Source organism: Brienomyrus brachyistius, chromosome 7 (genome assembly GCF_023856365.1).
Source record: "Brienomyrus brachyistius isolate T26 chromosome 7, BBRACH_0.4, whole genome shotgun sequence".
NCBI lineage: Eukaryota > Metazoa > Chordata > Actinopteri > Osteoglossiformes > Mormyridae > Brienomyrus > Brienomyrus brachyistius.
The window spans coordinates 25479948-25504041 of record NC_064539.1 but is presented as its reverse complement, the minus strand read 5'-3'; the positions used below and the strand labels follow the sequence as shown (position 1 = coordinate 25504041).

Here is a 24094-nt window from a genome sequence, read left to right as displayed (position 1 = left end):
CCAGCTCAGATGGGCATTAGGTGGGCTCAGATGTTCTGAGGGATAGGACCCCAGGATCACCCCCCAGTTTAGATACAAATCCAAGGCTGCATCCCCCCAACAGACAGAACCTACATTTCCTTGAGTGCAATGCCGTTGTTTTTAATCAGAATCAGTTGCTTTATTGTTAATCTATTTCATCATTTATTATACAAAATATTGATATATAGTAGGATAGAATCTAACCAATTACATGTTTATCTCTTTTATCCAAAAAGGCTTATAAATGTACATATTTACAGCTAAGTATTCATATTGGGGGGGGGGGGGGGGGGTCCCTGGAAGTACAGCACTGACTATGGTACTTGCTCCTTAAAAGTATGTCATTTTGCTTCTGCTGGTCACCTTTAGCCGACCATGCTGAGCAGACCTCTTTAGTCCTGCCCAGTCCAGATACGGAGATACGACGTACCCTGTCATCATGTTCATGTTATCCAGGAGCATCCAGGACCCTATTTGTGTTCTGCAATTCTACAGCACAAAGGCCGAATGCAGCAGACGCGAAGACCTAACGTTAAATTTGTGTTTCATTGTAGGGGTGCGTGTAAAGTCAAGAAGTATGACAATCAGGCCTTGGTTTTGGACATTTGTGGTGAGGTAAGATGAAACATAATTGAACTGGTGTGTTAGGAACTTGTTTGTGTGCTTCTTAAAACCAGGAAAGGTATCAGTGGTGTACTGGTGAGCGCAGTTACATCGTGTCCTGATTCCAGTAATTGTAGCGTTGCAGCCTAGCGCCCAGTGTCACTCCGCTTCCTTGCAAATTTCAAATTCATCATGGTCACTGTATTTCCCTGCTGTTTCTTACCAGGTGGGGGATGATTCATCATCTCCCTCCTGCTACACATTAGAATGTGGGGACTTGGGCATTTCATAACAGATTTGCGAATCTACAGGGGCTGGTGTTTGAAATATTGTACCATCGATGCCTCCCTGAATGCCCGTCCTCAGATTCAGCCCTCGGCTGTGCTGACAGTCCTCTTTTTTTAATCTGTTATCTCTCACTTCCACTGCGTGCTGAAGGTATTGGACTGAGTTATGAGCCTCACTGCCTCCTGCCCACACAGGAGGACGAGCCAGTGGTCTCTCAGAATCCCATCACTGCGCACAGCGTGGGCCACGCCACTGACGAGGAGAAGCTGGCCTCCACAACGACAGGACAGAAGCCGGGAAAGGCGAATGAAGAAAAGAATGGAACTGAAGAGGCAGTGGAAGGTGAGCGGAGCCACTGCACGCCCCGGCTTTGCTGACATCCGAGCGATTGGCAGCACTGAGGCAGAACCCGCCCCGATGCTGTTTGTTTGTTTTCACTGATGGAAGCTTCTCCAGGGCAGGACTGAGTCATCAGCCAGACCCAGACCTTCCCACCCTACCAGCAGGCCCACCCTTTGCTACTTTCCAACTTCTCTTGTTTTTCCATAATTCCCCCTCCTTAAACCACACATTTCCATTCCACTTTTCTGTACTTTCTCATTTCCTCACAATTTCCCCTTACCTTTTATCGTTACCTGATTTTTTCCTCAAAGGCCATTCGGCATTCAGCACTTGGCGGATCCTTCATCCCCCTCGCACCCTCTCTTCAGTCACATGCGTTCTGAGAGCATAAACAGGATGTATTGACTCATCAGGTCAGTCCCAGAACTGGGGCAGAGTTAACAAGCAGGCCTTGACTGAGTATCAGTCCAGAGAGATCAGCGCTGGGACCAGCCTATCAGCTTTCCCTGGTTTTAAGAAATGAGGCAGAAAAAAAAGCTCTTTACTTCGATGCAGTTTAGCTGCACAGACAAATTCCATTTACGCATTAGAGGGATCACCACAGTAACAAGGCCAGTCCCTCCTCTAGCTTTGCAGACCCTAACCCCATGCTATGAATACAGACGGCCGGGTCAAAGAGAACTGGTGCATTGTGCTGAGCTGGGTTATAGACCTAATTTAAAACCCCAGTGCAGCGTTATTTCATTCAGCTTCAAACGTTTTTGATGATGTTAATCATTGTTTTTGACGGTTAACACCATTTAGCTGAAGTAGCGCTAAGAACCGAGATTAACTGCTGCTTATAAGTCGCGTATTTATCTGCAGGTTACATTATTACTTCAGTCCAGACATAACCTGGATTACATAGATAGCAAGTATGTTTTGCTAGACCATATATGAATAGAAATGTTTTTTTAACATTTGTTTCATTGTTTCCATCGGTTAATATATCCAGTTAGCATGTACTACAAACAAACAGCTGATTCACACAGCCACCTTGTAGGGGCAGAGAGTATGCCCATATGTGTGTCTCTGCTCCATGTCCAATCCCAAACAAATCCCAGAATTATTTCAGGATCCCAGGGAAATTTAAGGTTTTTGGCAGAACCTCTGATTCTTTTAGCCAAGAACAAGTAACTGTGTACAAAGTGGGAACAGGATTTGTTAAAGCTTTAAGCCCCACCCCTGATGAGCCCAGTGTGCTCTGATTGGTCAGTTTACCCTACACACTCCACCCCTGTCTTGCCGTCTGTAGACGTTAAGGATTATTTTTCAACGTGACCTCACCATGTCACGGAAGTAAGGGCTGGAATTCCAACGAGGTGTTTCAGGCAGATTAAAGAAGAGTGTTTTCTGCGGTGAGAGTTACTTTCTTTGGCGTGTACTTCAGACATTAGTACTTTACAGACCATATACATGGACATAAAGCTATTTAAGGAAAGAGACAAACCAGAAAAGCATAATAGAGCCCCATTAAAAGAGCGGTAATCTTTATTTATTGGAAGGTCTGCCGTTTAATACACTCACTGTAAAGCGATTGCACTGTAAAGCGGTTACTTTTTAACAGTGATTTGGTTAACACATTATACTACAACTACTACTATTGCTACTACTGCTACTAGTACTACTACTACTACTACTACTAATAATAATAATAATAATAATTATTATTATTATTATTATTATTATTATTATTATTATTATTATTGATATCCGTGGGGAAAATTCTCTTTTTGCCTACCCCATCTTGCTCTCCATGGCACACTGGCACATTATGTCTTCTTGTCAAATAAAAATATTTCTCTTTATAAAGATAAGATTTGCTATTGCAAAACGTGTTTTAGTGAGGGGGTCGTCTTATATTCTGACCAGTACGGCATTTGCAGGACCATCGTGAAATGTCTGCATCAGTACAGTCATTCCGCTTCCTGCTTTACAGATCCTGCGCCCAAATGTTGACCTTAAACTCGAGTTATGACCGCGCGGTTGGTCTCTCGTGCCATCTAGTGGGCGCCATCGAAATGACGCTAGTATAATTTTATTTTTGAAACACGAGGAAAATGTTTCAAAATGAAGGAACTTAAAGTAGACAGGTTACTTATTGTTAAGGTTAGGACTGGGTAGGGGTTAAGGTTGTCATAGTTGGGATTAACGTTTTCCCCAAATTAATGGAGAGTCCCCGCAAAGATATACTTACGAACCCGCATGTAATTTGAAGAAGCTCTTCTTTACACAGCCTGTAGTTACAGTATGGATTAGTCTTCCTGCTAGTGTAGCACAAGCTGAAACCCTGGGTTCCTTTAAATCAGGACTAGATAAAATATTAACAACTCTGAGCTATTAGTTAAGTTCTTCCCAAACAAGCTTGATGGGCTGAATGGCCTCCTCTCATTTGTTAGAATCTTATAAAAACATAAGAAATAGCAAAATAGATACTTGTTATCTAAGTAATCTAGAATTTTCTTATGGTCTTATGTTTAATTGTAGCGTTCACTGGAAAAGCTCGAATCCCCCAGACTCATGATCAGCCATGTCACACTTGAGGTCTCCTATTATTAAGTCTGCATCTGACCAATCAGCTTGGATCTGTGTTTCTAGGTCATCTTGCCCACCGCTGTTCATGCCAGTTAATGAGTGAGTGTCTTGTGTTTCCTCTCCATCAGCACCCCAGGTGGGAGTACCGGAAGACCTGGAGAGCAAAGGCTCCTGCCATCCGGTGAGTGCTGTGGACTTCGACGCGTCCCTGGGCCAACAAGGGGGGGGGGGGGGGGGGGCTTCCATTTAACTTCTTTAACCAATCACAATATTCATCATATGACATCACCACATTGGTTTGCTTTTTCTCACATTCACACTGGAGGCTTGCAGCCATCGAGGTGGGGGCAGTGTGTGACTCTGGAGCTAAGATTCTTGGTCTGTGATCAGAAGCCTGCCCTCAGCCGAGTAACTACACGTCTGTGGGCCATTCGGCAAGGACCTTAACCCCCGCTCTATGATGATGATTATTATTATTATCATTATTATTATCATTATCATCATTATTTTCTATCATTATCATTATTCTGCTCACGCTAGGTGACAAAGCAGGTGACAAAGGGATTAAATCTCCCTGCTAAAGGAGATTACTGTAATCCACGTGTCATAATCCTTTAAATGCCTGATACTGGAGAGTAAGCATTTTGCAGTTATGGGGATTTTCTCTGTTGTGTTGCAGGACTTCAGCACCTGACTGCGTACAGCATTTTGCTTCAGACTTATTTTCATGCAGATTAATGCCAAATTTCTCGTTTCGTTCTGTCTCTATGTTCCCAGCCGTAAAAACGCACTCGCAAAATTATGGAAGTATGAACATTATCTCTACCTGTAGCTTGGGCAGAACTCCTAGCAAATAAAGTTCGATGAAAATGTTTTGTTTTTTCTCACCCAGAAAACATGCAAACCAGTGAATAACTGCGTATTTACTTGTAAATGCCGAGATCAAACACATCACCTTTTAGCTATACATGTCATATTTAATGCTGTTATAGCAATAACGAACTAGTATGTGATTTTTGGACTATTAGAAAGTTACTTCACAGCCACGAGCTTCTTCATCTCTCAGGGAAAAGCAGCTGTGCTCCTTTCTTAGCGTGGATGTTCAGACGATGACAGTGCCGGCGTCAGAGAAATAACAGCATTCGCCTTGCGGTCGCTTCTCCTTTCCACAGTATGAGGACCCGTGCAGGACTCAGAGCCCGAAGCTGACAGACAGTGAGGACCCAGGGAAAGGCAGCCCTGTCCTAGACAGCATCTGCATCAGCGAGGCAGACAAAGCGGCCGTTCTGGCGCTGATCAGAGAGGAGGTAAGTAAAGGCCCCAGCTAAGCAGACTTCCCTCTCACTTACTTTAGTCCCTTTGAATTTTTATAATTGTTTTTGACTGCAGTCACTAATGGATTGTATTAAATGTGAAGAAGCATAGTAATTTAAGTTTAAAGCAAAACAATTTTATAAATCTTTATGTATCTTTAGATATTATATATCTCCTATATAATATGGTCAAAAGGTTATTTTCAATTAACTGAATTTTCCTTTCAGATCATCACTAAAGAAATAGAAGTCAATGAGTGGAAGAGAAAATATGAGGAGAGCAGGCAGGAGGTCATGGAAATGAGGTACTTTATCTCCCTCTAAGGCTGTATGTTTTTTTTAACGCGTTTACATGCTCAGGAAGGCGTGTGTTAGGAGAGGTCATTGACACATTTATTTGCATGTGTGGATTTTAACAGAAAAATTGTTGCAGAATATGAGAATACCATCGCGCAGATGATTGGTAAGTAGAGGCATCATGCTCTTCATTGCTTGGTCTGAAAGCTTGCCTAAGATGTGGGCGGTAAATAGTCTGATCTAGGTCCTAGTTGAAAAAAATAAGTCAACATACTGCAGTTTACAGATGACTGTTCTCCTTACTGGTGCTGATATTTCTATGAATATTTCATTTGCACATCTGAATTTGAATTCAAGAAACAGTATCTTGCCAGGAGCTTCTGGGGTTAACTGGATTCCAGGGGCTTGAAGGTGATTCCATGTGTACCAAATTCACGTTATACTGGTTCCAGAGGACGAGCAGCGCTGCAGTTCTGGATCCCGACGGAGCATCCAGCAGGTGACCGTGGAGAGAGACCAGGCCCTGGCCGACTTAAACTCGGTGGAGCGTTCGCTCTCCGATCTCTTCCGGAGGTACGAGAACATGAAGACTGTGCTTGAAGGATTCAAGAAGGTAGGTGATGATAGTAAGACGGCAGCATGACCACATATCTCAGGACCATTCATTAGACAGTTTTGTGTATAGTGTATAGTTTTTCTTATGACAGATTTTGAGTAAAAGAATATTTGCACATATAAAAAGTGACAAGCAGCTGCCCGTAATCTTGCTCCTACACTGTCTGTAGTGGTTTCCATGTCCTTCCAGGTTTGTTCCCACAGTCCAGTGACGTGCAGATAGGTGAACTGGCATCTCTAAATTACATGTGTGTGTGTGTGTGTGTGTGTGTGTGTGTGTGTGTGTGTGGGCAGGGGGGGTTGCTTAGATTACATTTGGGGACCAAAATGTCTCCAAAATGCAGTAAAACCTGAAGCTTCCTTACTTTTGGGGACATTTTTCAGGTCCCCACAATATAAACCTCAATTTTATAAAAATCGGCGATTGCAGTTAAATAACTAAAATCGCCAGAAGTCTTGTATTTTGTTTGGTTACTAATGGGTATGTTCAGGGCTGGGTTAGGGTTAAGGTTATCTTAGTTAGGGTTAGGGTTATGCCCACAGAAATGAATGGAGAGTCCCCACAATGACAGGAGCATGTGAACTTTGAAGCACTACCATTGTGCCAACATCTACATCCATCTTGATCCAACACAAATGCAAATGTTGTAGAATAGATTAGCTGATCCTCCCCGACCTGTTTTTTTATTTCACTCCAGAATGAAGAAGTGCTGAAAAAGTGTGCCCAGGAGTACCTGGCACGAGTGAAGCAGGAGGAGCAGCGATACCAGACCCTAAAGATTCATGCTGAGGAGAAACTGGAGAAGTAAGTCCTGAGGCAATGGGACAACAAAAGAGTGACACGAGATTAGCCATACTTTTAACAGGAAATGCCTCGTCGTGGTTTCCATGGATACTAATGATAGTATCCTGCCCTCCTCTTTGTCAGAGCCAATGATGAAATAGCTCAGGTTCGCGCCAAAGCCAATTCAGAAAGTGTGGCTCTCCATGCCAGCCTGAGGAAAGAGCAGATGAAGGTAGACTCTCTGGAAAGAGCCCTGCACCAAAAGGTGAGGCTGAGCTCCCTGCCCGCGCAGAGGAAAGCCTTTGGACCCCAGTATCGCTGCTCTTTGCTTTAATGATCTTCCTGAATCTCTTCACAGAATCAAGAGATAGAGGAGCTCACCAAGATCTGCGACGAACTGATTGCAAAGTTGGGGAAAGTAGACTAAAAAAACATAAATGCTACAAAGCCAGTAACTGAAAAAAACGATGTCAAGGCCTGACCCTCAGTCCCACTCATACTCTTTCTCCTAAATACTGTGCACATGACAGCTAGCGCCACCTAGCAGCACTCACCAGGCTTGCAACAAGGGATGGGCGTCGCGTTCCGGCATTTTCTCTGCCCTTCAGACGCAGCGTTGCCACTGATAGCTGGCCCGTGCAGATTCGCGTCTCCCTTCCAAAATCCAAAAGGCTTGGGACTGAACAATCTTATGAACATTTAATACACAAGACTGAAAAAAAAACCTTCATGTAAAAAAATGGGATGCTAAGACGTGTAGCTGGTCGTGCGGACACTCTGTGTTTGTGGTCGTTTGGTTGTGTTTTGGATCTTTAATTGTAGTTAAACCAGAAACAGAGGAGATAAACCCTTCTGCTGCTCTTAGCCCTCAGGCTGAGGCCTCGGTGCCAGCCAAGGTCCTGGGTGGGAAGAGGCTGCCACTTTGTTCTTGGGCCTTGGGCGGGATCTCAGAACTGTCGAAACACACCGGAGCCTCATAACCAGTCTGCAGTCGTCCTGTAGCGCATCCCACCAGCCGCTTTCTTGTGTTTACACAGCCAGACTGCTGCTACCAGGTCAGCAAGATGTGACCGGTTTGGTATCTCCGTCTATCATTATCAGCCAACCTGAAATGTACATACAATGAATTTCGGTGGTCCTTGTTGCCCTTGGCGTTTTTAAATGTGCTGAATTGTGTCTGTTTCAAGGGCCGGTAAAAACCAAGTATGTACAGAACATATGTGTATATTTCGTTGTTGATAGGTAATAATCTGATTTAATAATAATTTTGATATTATCACCTAGAATTATGATTTTCTGATTATCTAAGCACCATGGACGTGGCTGATGTTTAGCGAATCACTTTCTAGAAAACAGCAGCCTCTCATTCAGACGGAATTCCCGATCTAATTGGTCCAATTTAATTTGGGTAAATGTTTGGAATTGCTTAATTAAAGAGACACAAGCCAGGCAACTAAATGGTTTTTAATAACTTCTGTAACAGAAATAGTTGTACAATGTGTGTTGTTATGTACAACCAACCTCTTCCCCAAATACAAGAAAGTTCCATTTGGAAGTGCACAGTATTTAGCAATAACTTTCCCACCCATCATAAATGACGTTTGGAGGAATTACTCTTCAGAATTCACTGTATTACTGTTCAGTGCCGTTACCATTAATAGCAAACAGTAATCAATCATCGAGTTTAAATGGGTTGAACAGCTTAGTGATTGACAATGCATGATAATCCTTCCCTAGAATAGGTTAGAAAGAGCACTTGGCAGCTTACAACGTAGCGTACCAAACATATGAAGGTGTTGCACTTGTGTATCAGTGTTGAGACGGGAAGGTAATTTACGTCACACCTTTATGCCAACGAGCCAATGAACCGAAATGTCAGCATGCGACGAGAGCAGAATCGTACGTGATTTATACGATACGTATATGAAGTACAATAACCCTGAAGACTGTTGAGCACGCCAGGTGATGTTCACTGGTGTTGTATTTACGAGCGCAGTTGCATTTGTAGGTCATTGTACATAAAACACTTCTGGGAAGTTAAGTGTAGGAGATGCATCCTTTTGTTGAAGATGGTGTGTGTGCTATGAATTGCAATAATGCCCACATCTTTATGTACAGTCTGATTGTAGTGTATCCTGCATCAAGTTAGATTATGAGCATTGCAAAGGTTTATTGTGACAACAGAAAATGCCGCAGATCTGCACTGAATCGCTGTGCCCACAGTGTCCCTCGCAGTGACCCTCGCAGTGACCCTTTTCCACTGGCTGCGCCGCATCTCAGACCATGTCAGTCACCAGAATATGTAGCCGTCTTAGTGCCAAATTGCAATGGCTCTGTTTTGTTTTACCTGCACTTTTCTGTTTTCATTTGGACACAGAAATATATATATGCACACACTCTTAGACACACATATATATATATATATATAATTTTATATGCAAGTAAGTCTCATGATATTTGTAAAGTGGAAAAACGTACAAAGATGTAATTAAATGTTTTACTAATATATATTTTTGATCATATATGCCTGAATAAAAATCTAAATAATTATTACGGTGTTTTGACCATTTTTGTTCCCGGTGATGCCTGTCCTTGTCTTTCTTTCACACATCATAATCACTCACGGGTCGCCACACATGTCCTTTGTCCCTGAGGGTCATTCTGGTTGTCATGGAATCCTCTTAAGTCAAGGACATTGGTTATTCGATTGCAGTAGGATGAGAGATTAGACCTGGATTAACGGCCAGGTATCCTGGGTCTCCCATGAACAGGATATAGCCATCCTGTGCTTAGTCCATGAAGGAGACCAGTAGGCATTGCAGTGCCAAAGAAAGGAACTGGAAGCCAAAAAAGGCGTTGATTCAGCACGATCAACACTGAGCGATGTACTTTTACCTAAATTCTTTATGTTTGAAAGTTCAGCTGGTTGGTCAAACAATAAATCTCTAGACAAAACTGAGGGTGAATGCGTTTGGTATATGGCATTCCTGATTTCTGAAAGGAAGACTCCCTCCACTCTGAAATCGGTGAATAATTTCTCAGAAGAGTCAGTGACTGGCTGTAGATTCCCCAACAGCATTCATCTGGGATGGTCCCAAACAGAAGCATGTTCCACAGGTCATTGGTTAGTCTTTTTCAAAGCCCCAGTTAATCTCGTCTCACGTGACTTGGAAACCCCCCTTAACAGGTGTGAGCTCTGTGTCGTCCTGTGGCTGCAATTGCATGTCCATCATGTCCATCTCCAAAGCTGCCACGGCGTCTAAGCCTATGATCCTTCAATGCTGGGTGCCTAGACCAAGGAGGGATTAGCCCCAGCTTCTCAGCCATCTCCTCCCTCAGCTGTACCACCATTCGGCCGACTTGAGCCATGAAGTCTCTCCTGGCGATGCTGGTCCTCTTCACCATCGTCGTGCACAGTGAGTACATCCTGCACAAAAAAACTACTTAGCAGAGCAATAGAAATATGGTGTAGCGATGTGTGTAGTGAAATCTTATTTTTATCACAGAATACAAGTGATTTTGTCTTCAAATAATTTGAAGCTGTAGGTATATTTTCCAAGTTTCCCAAGTGTGCATATTTCTATAAGTGGCATCAAGCAAAAGAACATCGACTTTTTTTTTAGATTTTGGCCTGTTTAAGTTAATTGCTGCTAAATAAATGTGCACTCAAGTCTACTGGTTCTTACGTAAAATGTTGAATAAAGTACTAAATAGTATGACCAATTTGAATGAGTTACATGTAAATTACTGGGTCTGAAAACGCTTGGCATTTGTTGTGATAACCACAACAGAAATGAAGATTAAGGCTGAAGTAGATCAGACCTCCTCACTGCTCCTCATTGTGTAAAGTGCCCAGACTCCAACTGCTTAATTTTAGATCAGCTGTTCTCTCCTGTCCCGTCTGCAAAGACAAGGCACTCAAGTGCCACACATGCGTGGCGGGCAATGAGGATGAATGCAACCAGCAGGGCACCTCCAGCTGCCCACAGTGTGCAGACGCCTGTGTCACCATCATGGGGCCCAGTGAGTAAACCCTGAACTGACCTAATTGAAGGGTAATGCCACCATGACTAGTTTCATACTGCTGTAAGTGGGGCCACACTGGGTACCACTGCTGCCTCACACCTCCGGGGGGGTCCAGTTCCACCCTCTTTGGTGTGCAGCGTTTACATGTTCTCTGTGTTAGGTTGTTTTCCACTGGGGACTCTGGTTTCCTCCCACAGTCCAAATACAGTTAGGATGAACTGGTTTCTCTAAACTGTCCACAGAATATGACTGAGAGTATGTGCCATGTGATGGGCTGGCATCTCATCCAGAGTGTAACCCAGACTAGTACCCAGTGCCACCTGGGACGGGCTCCAAGACCCTGCAACCCTATCCATGGCGTAGTTAGGGTGGCTCTGCGTAAATGCAGCTCTCTGCTGTAATATGCCGTTACGGCCACACGGTGGTAGCAGAGCACATTTATTTGTGTCAATACGTCATAACACCTTTATTTGTGCGATGTAAAGTCACATTGTTGGATTACTGCCTTCAGCTCCATCTAACTCTTGATTTATTAATGTATTGTGTTACATGTCTAAATAGTTATTTGCTAATGAATAAGTACAAAACTGCAACTCAAACAAATTTCATGATCTAACAAATAGTGATGTTCCCTTTACTGTCCACGGAGAGGAACGTAGTATTTTATTACAATCTCTTCCAAGCCTTTTTAATCTCAGGCCCATTATTCTGATCTTTTTCCTGGAGAAACGCTGCTTTATATGTACATTTTAATAGGAGATCTTGCCCAGGGGTCCAATGTGACCCCCAACATGGAACTATCAGCAGCAGCACCTCACATACTGCCGCATCTACCTACCCAAATGCCACCCCCCCCCCCCCCACCTCCTTCCATCCCTCCCTACTTATCTCCCTCAGGCACCGTTGTAAAATCCTGCTCCTACAGGCCTTTCTGCGACAAGGCTCATCACAATACTGGGGGAGTGAAGATGGAGTGCTGCTTCACCGACGACTGCAATGGCCCTCATCGTTCCCACAGCCACGGGGAAGACAGCGCTGCCAGCAGCCTGAGCACCAGGCCTGTCCTGCTGCTGCTGCTCGTGCTGATTCAGCTGATAGTCAGCAAGCTGTAGGTCTGGCCATGACAGCCGCTGCATCCCTTAACCTACTGCTTACACCCTGTGGCTTAGATAGAGCACTTTCCTGCGGCATGGAGAAAAGCCCACAAGCCACAGGTGACAGAGTTGCAGGGCTTTGGCTGCGCATTATAAGTTAGTCTTAACTGCACTGTGAGTCACTTTGCTGTAACTTTCGCAGACTAACCTCCTGCTCAGTGATGTATAGAAAGGACATTTTCTGGAGCACCATTAAACCTGAACTTGGTCATGGGACATCATGCTTCGTTGTGTTTATAAACTATGTTGGAGGATTTGTCCTACAGTCTCTCCTACTGTGACACGTAGAATATAAGAGTATAAAACGCAGAAAGAGGAGACTGCAAGACTTGGAGATGACCAATGTTTTAATAAGAATAAGATTTCAATAAACACACAGTTTCAATACAAGTAACTGAACAGAAGGCAGCACTAAGTACTGCCCCCCCCCCCCCCCCACCCTCAACCAACTCTTTGAATTTAAAGTTTGATTCATTTAAACAAACAATTTGGTAGAATCGGTTTTGTAAATCGAACCAAACTTCCCATCACTTTGTTCAACAGACTTTTGAACTGAGGTAAATCAACGGCCCAGAATTCTCTCCTTTATGATACCAAGCCCCCCTCTTTGCTCCCATTGTCCAATCAGTGCAGAGATTTGACTGTAGTGGGCAGGAAATGACAGGGGGACAGGCATGAACACACAGGGCCTCTGCTTAAATGGATTGCCCTGCTTATTCCTCTGAATGAACTGTGTCATGTGGAAAATCCACTTATTATCTATGTGGACAACTCACGAGAGTGTTTATCTGTGGAACGTGACTTTAAAAAAGGTTTAATGAGTAATGCCGCATAGGGATGTGGATCTTAAAGTGACTTATTTGCCCTGGAACACTCATTTGAAACTGCTCCAGTACAGACAGGAGAGCTGTCCCCAAGAGTAGGGAAATTTCAGGTTTTACTACACTTTGGGGACAATTTGGTCCTCAAATGTGATCTATGCGACCCCCCCCCCCCCCACACACACACACACACACACGCGCGCGCGCGTATAAAGTACTTAATTTCATACCCGATAAGACCAGCTGAAATGGTCTGCCGGTTAACAAAGCAGCTGCCACCAGGGGGCGACGTTTCAACGAATATGTGTATTTTGCTTGGGCTCACCTGGCAGTTCTAAAAGTGTATTGGTTTTCAATGACCTTATCATTAAGTTCAGCAATTATAACATCATCCAAATGATAATGAAGTATGGGCACGAGAATTTCCATACTACATTTTTAAAATCGGTTTTAATTCTCTCGAAATAAAAAGCGTATAAGTGTCGCCTATCTGCTCGTCACAAAAAATCACTACACTGAACGTGTTCAGTGCAAAGTGACTTTTTGAGCGCGACAATAACGTGACAACAAACCCACCCCTTAATCACAGCATAAATGCAATATATAATTAGTGCATTGTATTAGTATGATGTAAGTGTCGGTTCGGAACAGAGATACTTTGAGATTTCTTTAAATAGCTCTGTATTAACAGAATACATGGTAATGTTTCTGTACTGTGTGCGCAGAGCATATAACCTACAACTGATAACTGAACAGCTGAATAGATCGGAATATTTTTAGCTGATGGATATATTTATTCGCTATTTGTTTAAGTTTAAATTTATATTGATTCATTTACTATGTAATTTAATAAGAAGAAATTCAGGTCTAATTGTTTTCTAGGCATTCATATGTGGTGGTGATTTACAGCTTAAGGAGACAGGTGGTTAGGTGCATCAGTGACAGCCGTGGGCGTGAAACGGGAGGCGCCAGTTCCCGGCCCTGATTGGTCTGTAGTCTGAGTAGCGACGCTGGACGGGAGAAAGTTCCTGCAGACGTTCCGGCTGCATGCAGTACCGCGGGAGGGCCAGCGGAGAGAAGCGGTGCAGTCTAGGTGCCTGCAAGTGCTGCTCCACTCGAAGATCGCTGCTTTCTTGCCGAAGAACATCCTCAGTTTCCTAAGTAAGAACGAAATAATACGGGATTTTTCTTTAGCGGGTGTCTGGTGTCTAGATTTCCACAAGTCTTGGTTTTCTTGATTGTGGCGCCTGAACTGCCTGTTTAGTGGAAACATGTTTCAGTCTTAGATTAACGTTATGTTTCAGAAACCGTTACAAATACGTGCGACTGGTGTTACTGCAAGATCTGTTGTTTAGTTAGGATTTTTGGAATTATTATCAAATGAACGACATTGCTTTGCGCAGCGTATAGATACACAGTTAAACACGGCTCGTGTTCTGTTGAATGTGGACAGTTATTGCAAACATCAATGCATCATGAAAACCTAAGAGGCGATTGTGCAATACTTTATAGTTTTAGCTGTAACTTTAAAATCATGCCCAGTTGATCCCCACTGATGATCATGCATTGTATCTCTCAAACAGTAACCGAAAATTGTCGGCACTCAAATTACAGTCTCTGTTGAAATCACTCGCATTTTAACTTTCATCACCAAATCTTCTGAGTCGAGGGACTATGACCGTTTCCACGATGCGTAACACATCACGCTGAAAATCTGATCGTGATTGTACTAATGTGTGTGATGTTGGCTTTGGGGGTGTATGTGACTGATCTCAAGATTAAAGCACATGTTTTTAAACGGTACAGTACTGCATTCCACACAGTGTGTTGTTATTTTAAGTCATTCGTGATTCTAAACAGACTCGGACAAATAAACAGACTTCTCTCTGCGTAGGTGATCCCAAGTCTACGGTTTTTGAGCATAAAAATAATAGATTATGCATTTTTACTCAAGTCATTGGGGGAGTCCAGAGTTATGGGTTTTTAATAGGCTTTCTGGGGGCTATCGCTGTGGTTTGATGCCCATTTCCCGTGTGGGAACGAGGTCTGTCATCACAAAATTGGTGATATTACGTGTTATGATGAGTATAAATTGACGGTTTTAAGGGCATTTCAGGACAAGTTAAGTTTTACAATAAATGACTCCAAAGATGACGTGAGAAGCTATCTGAGCATAAAAACTATTTTAGACTTCTTTTTGTTAAGACCCAGAGGTCTTATGTGCCTGTCATCAATACGGTCAGGGGTTTCGATAAGGCGATGGAGGTTATGTGTTTCCAGGGATTCACCGTGAAAAGACTTTCATATGTGTGTGTGCTGGTGCCGGTCGCTTTTTATAAGATTATAAAGTAATTTAATTTAACACGAAAGTAGTTATCAGCATGGTTACATGGTTGGTTTTGAAACCGTAAGAAGTGATTTTTGCGAAGGAGGTAAGGCCTCTGAAGGTCTTTGTGTTTTATTTGTGTGTGAAGCCGGTGTCTCTGAATGACCACATCAATGACAGGTTCCTGACTTATCCCTTAAACAAAGAAGGTACCAGAAGCACACAGTTTGAGTCTGAATCAGGACTAGGTAATGCATCTTACTTTTTGGGGTTTTTCAAAGCAACATTGGATTGGAACACTCTGATCCAGATACAAGATTTTCAGGATTACCAAATTTAGATTACCAGTGTTCTAACCAGGACTATGTATCACAGTGTGGGCTACTAGCTATGTAAAGGGCAACAGGTAGACTAGATAGGGTGGTGCTACTTTATTTGTTTGAAGAAACAGAAAACAACACAATAAAACAATACAAACATGCCCTTCAATTTCACTTAGTGAGACCCCTCATCTGAGCCACAACAAATAAGTAGAAATAGACAAAAATATATAATTCATAAGTACATTGTGCTTATTTTGAACACATGTTTCAAATGATAAAAAGGATAAATATCTAGCAGTTAATAATAACAAGTATTTAATAGAAATTACTTTTTACTGTTACGTCTCTGATAATTAATATACAGTGATGAATGATGGTGAAAAGGAAATATACTAATTTTGTTTGATAATGACACCTGTTTGGGCCACTTTTTATGGGGCCAAAAATCCACATTTTAACTTACTGTACTGGAAGTTTTAACTTTTAACACTGTACTGGAAGTTTTAACTTTTAACACTGTACTGAAAGGCTTAATTGGCAGGATAATATCATGTTTTATGACTGTAACAGTTGAACAAATTCAGTGCAAAATAAATGTGTATAAATACTACATGATACAAATGATGTATTATTTGACCAATTTTAAAGTCTTATTGCATTTTGTTCCTGAAATCCAACCTCAATCCACCCTTTGCTGGGAACATTGTCATCCTGATATTTTTGTATCCAGGGTATCCCGATCCTACTAGAAAGGTTTGATGCAGATCAACATCAAGACTGGATTATGTGACCTAATATGATATTTCAGTACCTTTTTTTCTTTTGAACAGTCCAGTTTCAAGATTTGATCCAATCTGATATTTGAAATCCGATCAGATTACTTCTGTTCAACTGGGCCCTGAGATCCCAATTCACAGGACTATCGCTTTACAAATACCTAACATTCCAGACCACTGAAATAACTCTGTTATCACTCTGTCTCATTCTATGGGTGGGTTGCAACTTCTGTACACTCTGTCCATCTGTCCATGCATCACACAACTGCTTATCCTCGGACAGTTCCTGTACGGTCATTGGTCTAATGGCAAGTAGTATCAGTACAATGAAATTAAGTAAATTAAGCACTATTATTGCAATTGAGAGGTACAATTATTATCAGGTATGTATTTTTCTATAAAGACATAATGGTAACACATTCTATGAATGTCATGTTTATAAGAATCTACGAACACATTTGTAACACATTATAATGCGTTCATAAAGCATTATAAACATAGCTATAAATATTTATAAAAGACACAATAATTATAGCCATGTTTATTTATTTATGAATGATTTATGAAGCTCTCATCTATAATGCACTACAGACACCTTCTTATTAATGCAGCACAAAGCATCCTTAATTCATATAGTGAACATTATAATGTATTATGAAGGTATGTATAGTTCTTTATAGATGAGAGCTTCATTGGATCTATGAAGTATTATAACCAACCAGGTCCGGACTGTGGCATAGGCAAATATTAGGGGTGCCATCCATTCAAAGGGGGTGCCTGGGTGCCCCAAAGGGCAAAAAGGGAACGGGGGGGGGGGGGGGGGGAAATGTACATTGTTTACTATATTTGTTTACTAATATTATTTTACACTATTATTTCAAAATAATAAAAAGCTTATTAAACAAGCAAATCTTACTAAATAAACACTTTTGTCTGTTGGTATGCCTGGCCCCCCCTTCTCTTCTAATTAAACCAGACATTATCGTGTCAGGAAGAGCAAAGCCCTCCGGTGCCCAGGGAGGAAAAAGAAGGAGAAAAGAAAAAATGAGGAGAAGACAGAAGTAATAATCACTAATGGCAGCGATTATCGTGTTACTGTCTGTGGGCTGTGGAGCAAACTGTCATTAGCTTACTTTGGATAATTCAACATTTGCTAATTTAACAATTAATCAATATAATTAATGTAAGTTACTCCTTACGTAAATTCACTAGGGAAAGCTGGACATACTTTTCAGGTGTTTGGGAATTTACTTGTATTGTGAATAGCCCCTCGAAACCACGATCCATGTTCTTCACAGGCCCAAAGAATTACGCTTTTCCTTTTGGGCATCATGCACACTACAGCTCATGGGTGAATCTCAATACCAAGAATGCAGAGACCAAACTTGTGGTCTTGGCAAGACCCGTCTTGCGAATTTGCCTTTGCAGAACAAACTTTGGGTGCAATGAATCATGGGATTGGTCTCGTTCCACAAGGATGCAACAGGAAGACCAATATCTGGGGACTTTTACTGTCCGTTGTACTTGTGTCCTTAATATCGGAACCGGAATTGGAATCATTTTTATAACGTAAATTAGAGAAGGCACCAGTCTGACACCCGCTATTGTTATCGGGCCAGTATTAGCAAAAAAAATCCAGATCGCACATCAGGTAGGCGGGTGAGTAAGAAACCAGCCTGATTCTCCATCAGAGGCAGGTCTGATCTGAAACGTCTCAAAAATGCTTGTAGCCTTAATGTGAGACAAACAAACTTGAGTCACATGACGCTTCACTTCCTCACATGTGCTTTTGGGTCCTGCACAGGGTGAGTGACATACGTTTCGTAAGCGGGGGTTTGCGGCGGACAGCTGCAGACATGTAGTCCTGCAAAAACTGCAGAGTGCAGTGGATGTAAAGGCTAGTGCTGATTTTCCTAAGTCTGCACACGGTAAAAAAAAAAAATTACACACTCGATGACTACAGACTTGTATTCTTTCTAAAGTTAATTACTACTTAAAAGTTTGATATGAGCTCCATTGTATATGTTGTACTTTTGGGGTAGAAATATACAGTGATATTTGTATGACTGATTCATTTGGTAGCAAATTGTGCAATTTGCACAATAAGAAATATTTCTGTTATTTTTTGTGAAATTTGTTACTGAATAAAACAAGGAAGCAGGCTTGTAGATCATGCTGACTGTGGATTTCCTCCTGTAGCGTAGAGGTATATAGCTTTTGTTTGAGCAACATGACCATTATAATTTTCTTAGCATCAAACAATGCTGCTGCAACACTAAATGCAGAAAGTTTGCCATGTTAATTGAAATGTATGGATACGAATTTTTCATGCTTAGTATGATAAAGGGGAGAAATATCGTATTGTTATGGGGATGGGCAGATACCCAGAATTTTTAAATCAGGATTTTTTTTTTGCTTTTGAGTTGGTGATTTTGTAATTAGGAGCACATTGTAGATTACGTGCTTTGTCTAAATCCTAGAGGAGTTGTTTGTAAAATTGGTCCCGTGGTCTTAATTTTTCGTGTTCTTGTGCTATGTTCCTATGCAGATCGTACAGTGAAGTCATTCCCTGTATCCCACAATGGCGGTCCATTGGACCCTACTTTGCCGACTGGCCGCCCTGGTCTGTCTCTGGGTCTTGGGCCAGGCTCAGAGCGAGGAGAGCCCCCAGATTCAGCTTCGACTGGCGGGCACCAAACGCAAGCACAACGAGGGCCGGGTGGAGGTGCACTACAACGGCGAGTGGGGCACGGTCTGCGATGATGACTTCACCATCCATGCCGCTCACGTGGTCTGCAGACAGCTGGGCTTTCTGGAAGCCACGTCCTGGTACCCATCAGCCAAGTATGGCCGGGGAGAAGGTGAGGCCCTCTGATGGTTTGTTAAGTAGGATGTCACACATACACACGTTATTTGTGTAAGTGGGTCATTCAGGGATGTTGTTAAAGCAATGTAGAAAATGTAGGTTCTTGGGCAAAGAGCAAATTAGATGCACAATTAGGAGTTTATATGCTGTACTGGGTAAATCGTAAACTAAAGTTGTGTAGGCAGAGATGTTATGCAATTATAGTGTCACTGGCGATTAGCTTATAGCACCACTTAAATGAGTTTTCTGTACAGTTTGTAATTAAGTTTTACTGCACCATTATTACAAGACATCTATTAAAGTTTGTTTTTTTCTGTTCTACTTAAAAATTGCTATTTATAGAATAAAATTAAAATGAGCATTCTTGTAATTTGGAAAACTCCACACCTACGTCGTCAGTCTTGACTCAGTTACTAGTCTCGTCTAATATAAAACTTATATTATAAATGTGTTACTAATGCTTCCAACTGTGCCATTATTTTTATATTTTTTTCTGTAATGTTCACTTTGTTAGAAGTGCAAACGTCCTGGATGAACCCTTACTGTTCTTTACTAATTAGACACCTGTGTAAATGTCTCTTCACACATCAAAGCATTTCTGGAATGAACGGGTCCTGAATAGACAAGCGTTCTGGCAAGGTGACGCAACCCATTCCACTGGTTTCTGAGCTTAATGGAAAGTTCTGTTGATTGGGTCAAGTTCAGAGTAACTGACAGCTAAATAATTCTTATGCTTTTAGTGGTTGGTTTTGAAAATTACTTTTAGCAGCCTTCGGAATCATTGTTGTTTACTTACGTCAAGGTTTCTGGACTAAAAGCTTTTGTGATACTCATTGATCTCATGCTGCAAGTCTGTGCTGGGACACCCTTACATCAAATAGTGTGGATTTGTCGCTGCAGGTTCTCCCGTTCTCTGCACTGCCTGCGGTTCTCTGACAGACTTTATTCAAATTGCCTCCCTCAGACTCCCTGTCTGTGGGTTTTTGGATGATTCCAAAACTCAGTCCACATTCATTGACTACTGATAAAAATGTTCATATGATCTTTGTTTGGGGAGTGAAATACACAAAGGAGTAAACAGAACGGGTTTCCTTCACTGCCTTGGGAACTAGGTGAGGGGCTTCCTGGGATATCAGATCGCGTCACGCTCAGGCAGGGCAGCGGTTATCTGGGTGATGAATGTTCATTTTCCTGTGCCCAACTCTCCTAGGCCACATCTGGTTGGACAACGTCCACTGCACAGGGAGAGAGGAGACTTTGGCTGAGTGCTCTTCCAATGGATTCGGGGTGTCTGACTGCAAGCACTCTGAGGACGTGGGAGTGTTGTGTAGTCACAAGAGAATCCCAGGCTACAGGTTCACCGGGGCGTTGGCCAACAACATTGAGGTAAACAATCTCTGTTCATCCACACTTAAGGGTTTCTGCTCCCAGTCCTTTAAGTGCGCGCCACTGGACAGGGTTTCTGTTCCCACTCCTTTAAGTGCGCGCCACTGGACAGGGTTTCTGTTCCCACTCCTTTAAGTGCACGCCACTGGACAGGGTTTCTGTTCCCACTCCTTTAAGTGCACGCCACTGGACAGGGTTTCTGTTCCCACTCCTTTAAGTGCGCGCCACTGGACAGGGTTTCTGTTCCCACTCCTTTAAGTGCGCGCCACTGGACAGGGTTTCTGCTCCCACTCCTTTAAGTGCACGCCACTGGACAGGGTTTCTGCTCCCACTCCTTTAAGTGCGCGCCACTGGACAGGGTTTCTGTTCCCACTCTAAGTGCACGCCACTGGACAGGGTTTCTGTTCCCACTCCTTTAAGTGCACGCCACTGGACAGGGTTTCTGTTCCCACTCCTTTAAGTGCGCGCCACTGGACAGGGTTTCTGTTCCCACTCCTTTAAGTGCGCGCCACTGGACAGGGTTTCTGCTCCCACTCCTTTAAGTGCACGCCACTGGACAGGGTTTCTGCTCCCACTCCTTTAAGTGCGCGCCACTGGACAGGGTTTCTGTTCCCACTCTAAGTGCACGCCATTGGACAGGGTTTCTGTTCCCACTCCTTTAAGTGCACGCCACTGGACAGGGTTTCTGTTCCCACTCCTTTAAGTGCACGCCACTGGACAGATCTGGCTGTCATTCACGTTTTTGGATGGGGTTGGCTTAGTCATGCTAGAACTTGGTTTTGTGAGTCTCCAAAAATGAAGAACAGATGTGGAGAAGGGAAATAACTTTTAAAGCAAAGTGTTCGCAGGATCATTTTGGAGGTTTCTGGGACAAAATTGCTTAGTTATGTTCAAAAGTTTTGTTTAGTGAAATTCTGAAGTTCATCGTCCCTTTTTCATTGTTGATTAACTTATTGCTGGTATGTTGTGCGTACGTCTATATTTTAGCTTCATCTCCAATGCCACATCAAGGTCATGATCTATAACATTGGTTGCTTTAGATCTATGCTGGCAGATTAAGTCCATATTATTGTATACTGAATATCTGTCAGTAGTATTAGGTCTCCTTCACTTTTGATAACTGACACAAGAATTTTGCTACAATAGTAGTGACTGTAAAACAAGCTGGTTCCAGATACTGTTCCTTGAACGACACTCGATAGGAGCCTATCTCACACCCTGATGTGCTTCCACTGGCTTACAGAGAGTACAGATCCAAAAAATGCCATCATGCGAAATGAGGGGCTACCTTACGCCTCAGACCTTGATGGGCTATTTCTGTGAAACCTGAGACCACATGTTACTCTTCAGCAAACCCCGTGATGTTTTTCACCTGGTATTTGATGGGCTGGGGTGTGACTCAGAGCAAAGCTTTATCAAGAGGTGTTGATGTCTGCATGCACTCCAGTGTTTGCACTCCAGTGTTTGTACTCCAGTGCTCACTGAAGGCTGTTTGGACTCCCACCACTTCAAGGAGTACTGTGGAGCATCCCACGTTAAGTCCTCACCCAGCCTCCTACGGTGGGGGGGTGGAGGCCCTTTTGGTTAAGGTGTCATTTCTTCTCAGGAAATGGAGCTCCGCTGGAGTTAGAAATCATGAAAGATCTCAAGGGCTCATGTATCTGTGCATAAAGAGGAATGCAGTCTATGAAATGGCAGTCTGGTATGTACCGCAGCATGTACCACAAATTGGGAAAATGTCATGGAGAATGATGTCAGAACTGTAAAGGTTATTCAGCAACAATCAGTGAAATGTGAAAAAGAAATTGTCCTCCGGTCTGTAGGAGGGTGGAACTTCGCACGTAGACATGGAGTGAGAAGGACCTTGGGGTCTAGAGGCTTTTCTTCAAGCCGTCTGTGGAAAAGGCTGAACTCAGCTTTTCCAGTCCCCCCATTTAACTTCCTGCATCTTGGGGAGGGGGGGTGCTGGTCTGCTGCTTGATCACTTAAGCACTCCCTGCATTACAGCCCTGCCCTCTCCCACTGAGGATGGCGATTCTCACGAGGTGACTCAGGGGGGGCAGTTCCATGGCAGATTACGGAATCGATGATGACGGCCTTGGTGGGATGGCAATCCCAGGCGGTTACTCATCTCTCCCATCTCCCCAAAGGGTCGTCTGGAAATGGAATAATAACTCGATGGGTCACCAGATGTGGCACACAGATTTCACTTACTGCTTTTCTGCAATGCAAGCGGCGGCGTAGTCTTCATCGATGGAGTAGCTTTGAAATCTTAAAATTTGTAAAATCCCAGTACAGACGCTCCTCTACTTACGAATGAGTTACGTTCCGAACAGCCATTCGTAACTTGAAATGTATGTAAGTAGTTATTCAACGTCATTTTAATGGTATACGCAAGTACAAATAACTAGGATGCTGGGAACACGCACGCTACACTGCCACGCCAGGGGGAGTAGTGGCCAGAAGTCGTACTAGACGGAATTGGTGCGCAGAAAAAAAAATGATGTTATGGACAGGAGCTCAAGGAACAGACTTTGGACTTACAGTCCTCTTTGTTCGTATGTCTGAAAGTTTGTAAGTTGGAAGTTCATAAGTAGAGGAGCGTTTGTATACTACGTCAAGCTATGTGACACAAACTAACTAGCTAATGCCACCGTATTTCCGTTATAGTTGCTTTTCTTATTCAGCAATGCTTTTATCGGAATGGATATATGGTTTTGACAAAGCAGGGCCAACCAGACCCTAGACTAGTTGGTAGTTATGGGCCTTGTTCAAGGGGGGTGAGACCACTCCCCCAGCGCTGGGGTTTGACCCAGCGACCTTCCGACAGCACTGAGCCACACACTGCCCCCATTGATTAGCACGTGACTGAGATGTTAAAACATGAATCAACCTATACAGACTCTTTGATTGACTAACAGTCTAAACATGCATCAGACAGGAAGGAGCAAAATTAGATATATAGAGGTTTTACTTTCTGAAGTGGTTCGTACCTCTAACCACATAAGGCCTCATATGAAAGGTGAGCAAATCGCTGGATCTCTAGCCAGGTGGTCAGGTGGGTAAATGGTGGGCCGTGTTAATGCAGGCCGCGTTAATGCAGGCCGCGTTAATGCAGGCCGCGTTAATGCAGGCCGCGTTAATGCAGGCCGCGTGTATGCTCTGTTATCCTTTAAGACCAAAGCCACTGGCGGCATCTTGCACATACAAATGTGTTCGAAAAAGGCAGATGTTTTTGGAAATCGCTCAAATAAATCTTCCCCATTTTTGCATTTGTTTTTTCACCTCTGCCACAGTAATGTTGTTTTCCCTTTGGTAGCAGACAGGTGTCTCATTTTACGTGTGAGTCACTGTTTAAAATATGTGATGTGTGAATTGTAATATGTGTAAGCAGATTCTCTGCACAACGGATATTATTAATTGAGATGCCCTGCTTTCATCCAGTCTGGTGAAAGTAATTAGAAATGTTCTATCTTCACTCGTCCAGGTGAAACCTCTGAATTTCAGCTGGGACATACCTATGGAGTCTGGATCTGTACTACAGGTTGACTGTGCTTTAGAACAGCACTGCAGGATCAA

The 24094-nt window shown here is 42.9% G+C and overlaps 3 protein-coding genes across 8 annotated transcripts in view; all 3 read left to right on the top strand.

Annotated features, from left to right (window-relative positions):
* The window catches only part of LOC125745699 (transforming acidic coiled-coil-containing protein 1-like), a 31621-nt gene extending 22234 nt beyond the window's left edge, over nt 1-9387 (top strand). For all 6 annotated transcript variants that reach the window (XM_049018786.1, XM_049018788.1, XM_049018787.1 and 3 more), the window contains 10 exons: nt 576-636; nt 1107-1254; nt 3957-4009; nt 5001-5135; nt 5370-5446; nt 5561-5604; nt 5891-6051; nt 6752-6858; nt 6982-7102; nt 7196-9387. In XM_049018786.1, coding sequence (XP_048874743.1) covers nt 576-636; nt 1107-1254; nt 3957-4009; nt 5001-5135; nt 5370-5446; nt 5561-5604; nt 5891-6051; nt 6752-6858; nt 6982-7102; nt 7196-7264 — 976 coding nt within the window. In that variant the 3' untranslated portion in view covers nt 7265-9387. The remainder of the gene's footprint in view (nt 1-575; nt 637-1106; nt 1255-3956; nt 4010-5000; nt 5136-5369; nt 5447-5560; nt 5605-5890; nt 6052-6751; nt 6859-6981; nt 7103-7195) is intronic.
* A 61-nt stretch (nt 9388-9448) lies between these two features.
* On the top strand, nt 9449-12178 carry si:ch211-113d22.2 (uncharacterized). The gene is made up of 3 exons (XM_049018791.1): nt 9449-10253; nt 10747-10860; nt 11761-12178. The coding sequence occupies exons 1-3, from the start codon at nt 10205-10207 to the stop codon at nt 11973-11975; spliced, it is 378 nt and encodes a 125-aa protein (XP_048874748.1). The 5' UTR covers nt 9449-10204; the 3' UTR covers nt 11976-12178.
* A 1670-nt stretch (nt 12179-13848) lies between these two features.
* The window catches only part of LOC125746551 (lysyl oxidase homolog 2A-like), a 35014-nt gene continuing 24768 nt past the window's right edge, over nt 13849-24094 (top strand). Inside the window, exons 1-3 of the mRNA XM_049020648.1 lie at nt 13849-13999; nt 18812-19124; nt 20340-20515. Coding sequence (XP_048876605.1) covers nt 18845-19124; nt 20340-20515 — 456 coding nt within the window. The 5' untranslated portion in view covers nt 13849-13999; nt 18812-18844. The remainder of the gene's footprint in view (nt 14000-18811; nt 19125-20339; nt 20516-24094) is intronic.

Excerpts from the sequence above, each read along its gene's own strand:
- si:ch211-113d22.2 (XM_049018791.1), top strand. The coding sequence starts at position 10,205 with ATGAAGTCTCTCCTGGCGATGCTGGTCCTCTTCACCATCGTCGTGCAC. Across the intron at positions 10,254-10,746 it reads CTTCACCATCGTCGTGCACA|ACAAGGCACTCAAGTGCCAC; the intron begins GTGAGTACATCC and ends CCGTCTGCAAAG. Across the intron at positions 10,861-11,760 it reads TGTCACCATCATGGGGCCCA|GCACCGTTGTAAAATCCTGC; the intron begins GTGAGTAAACCC and ends TATCTCCCTCAG.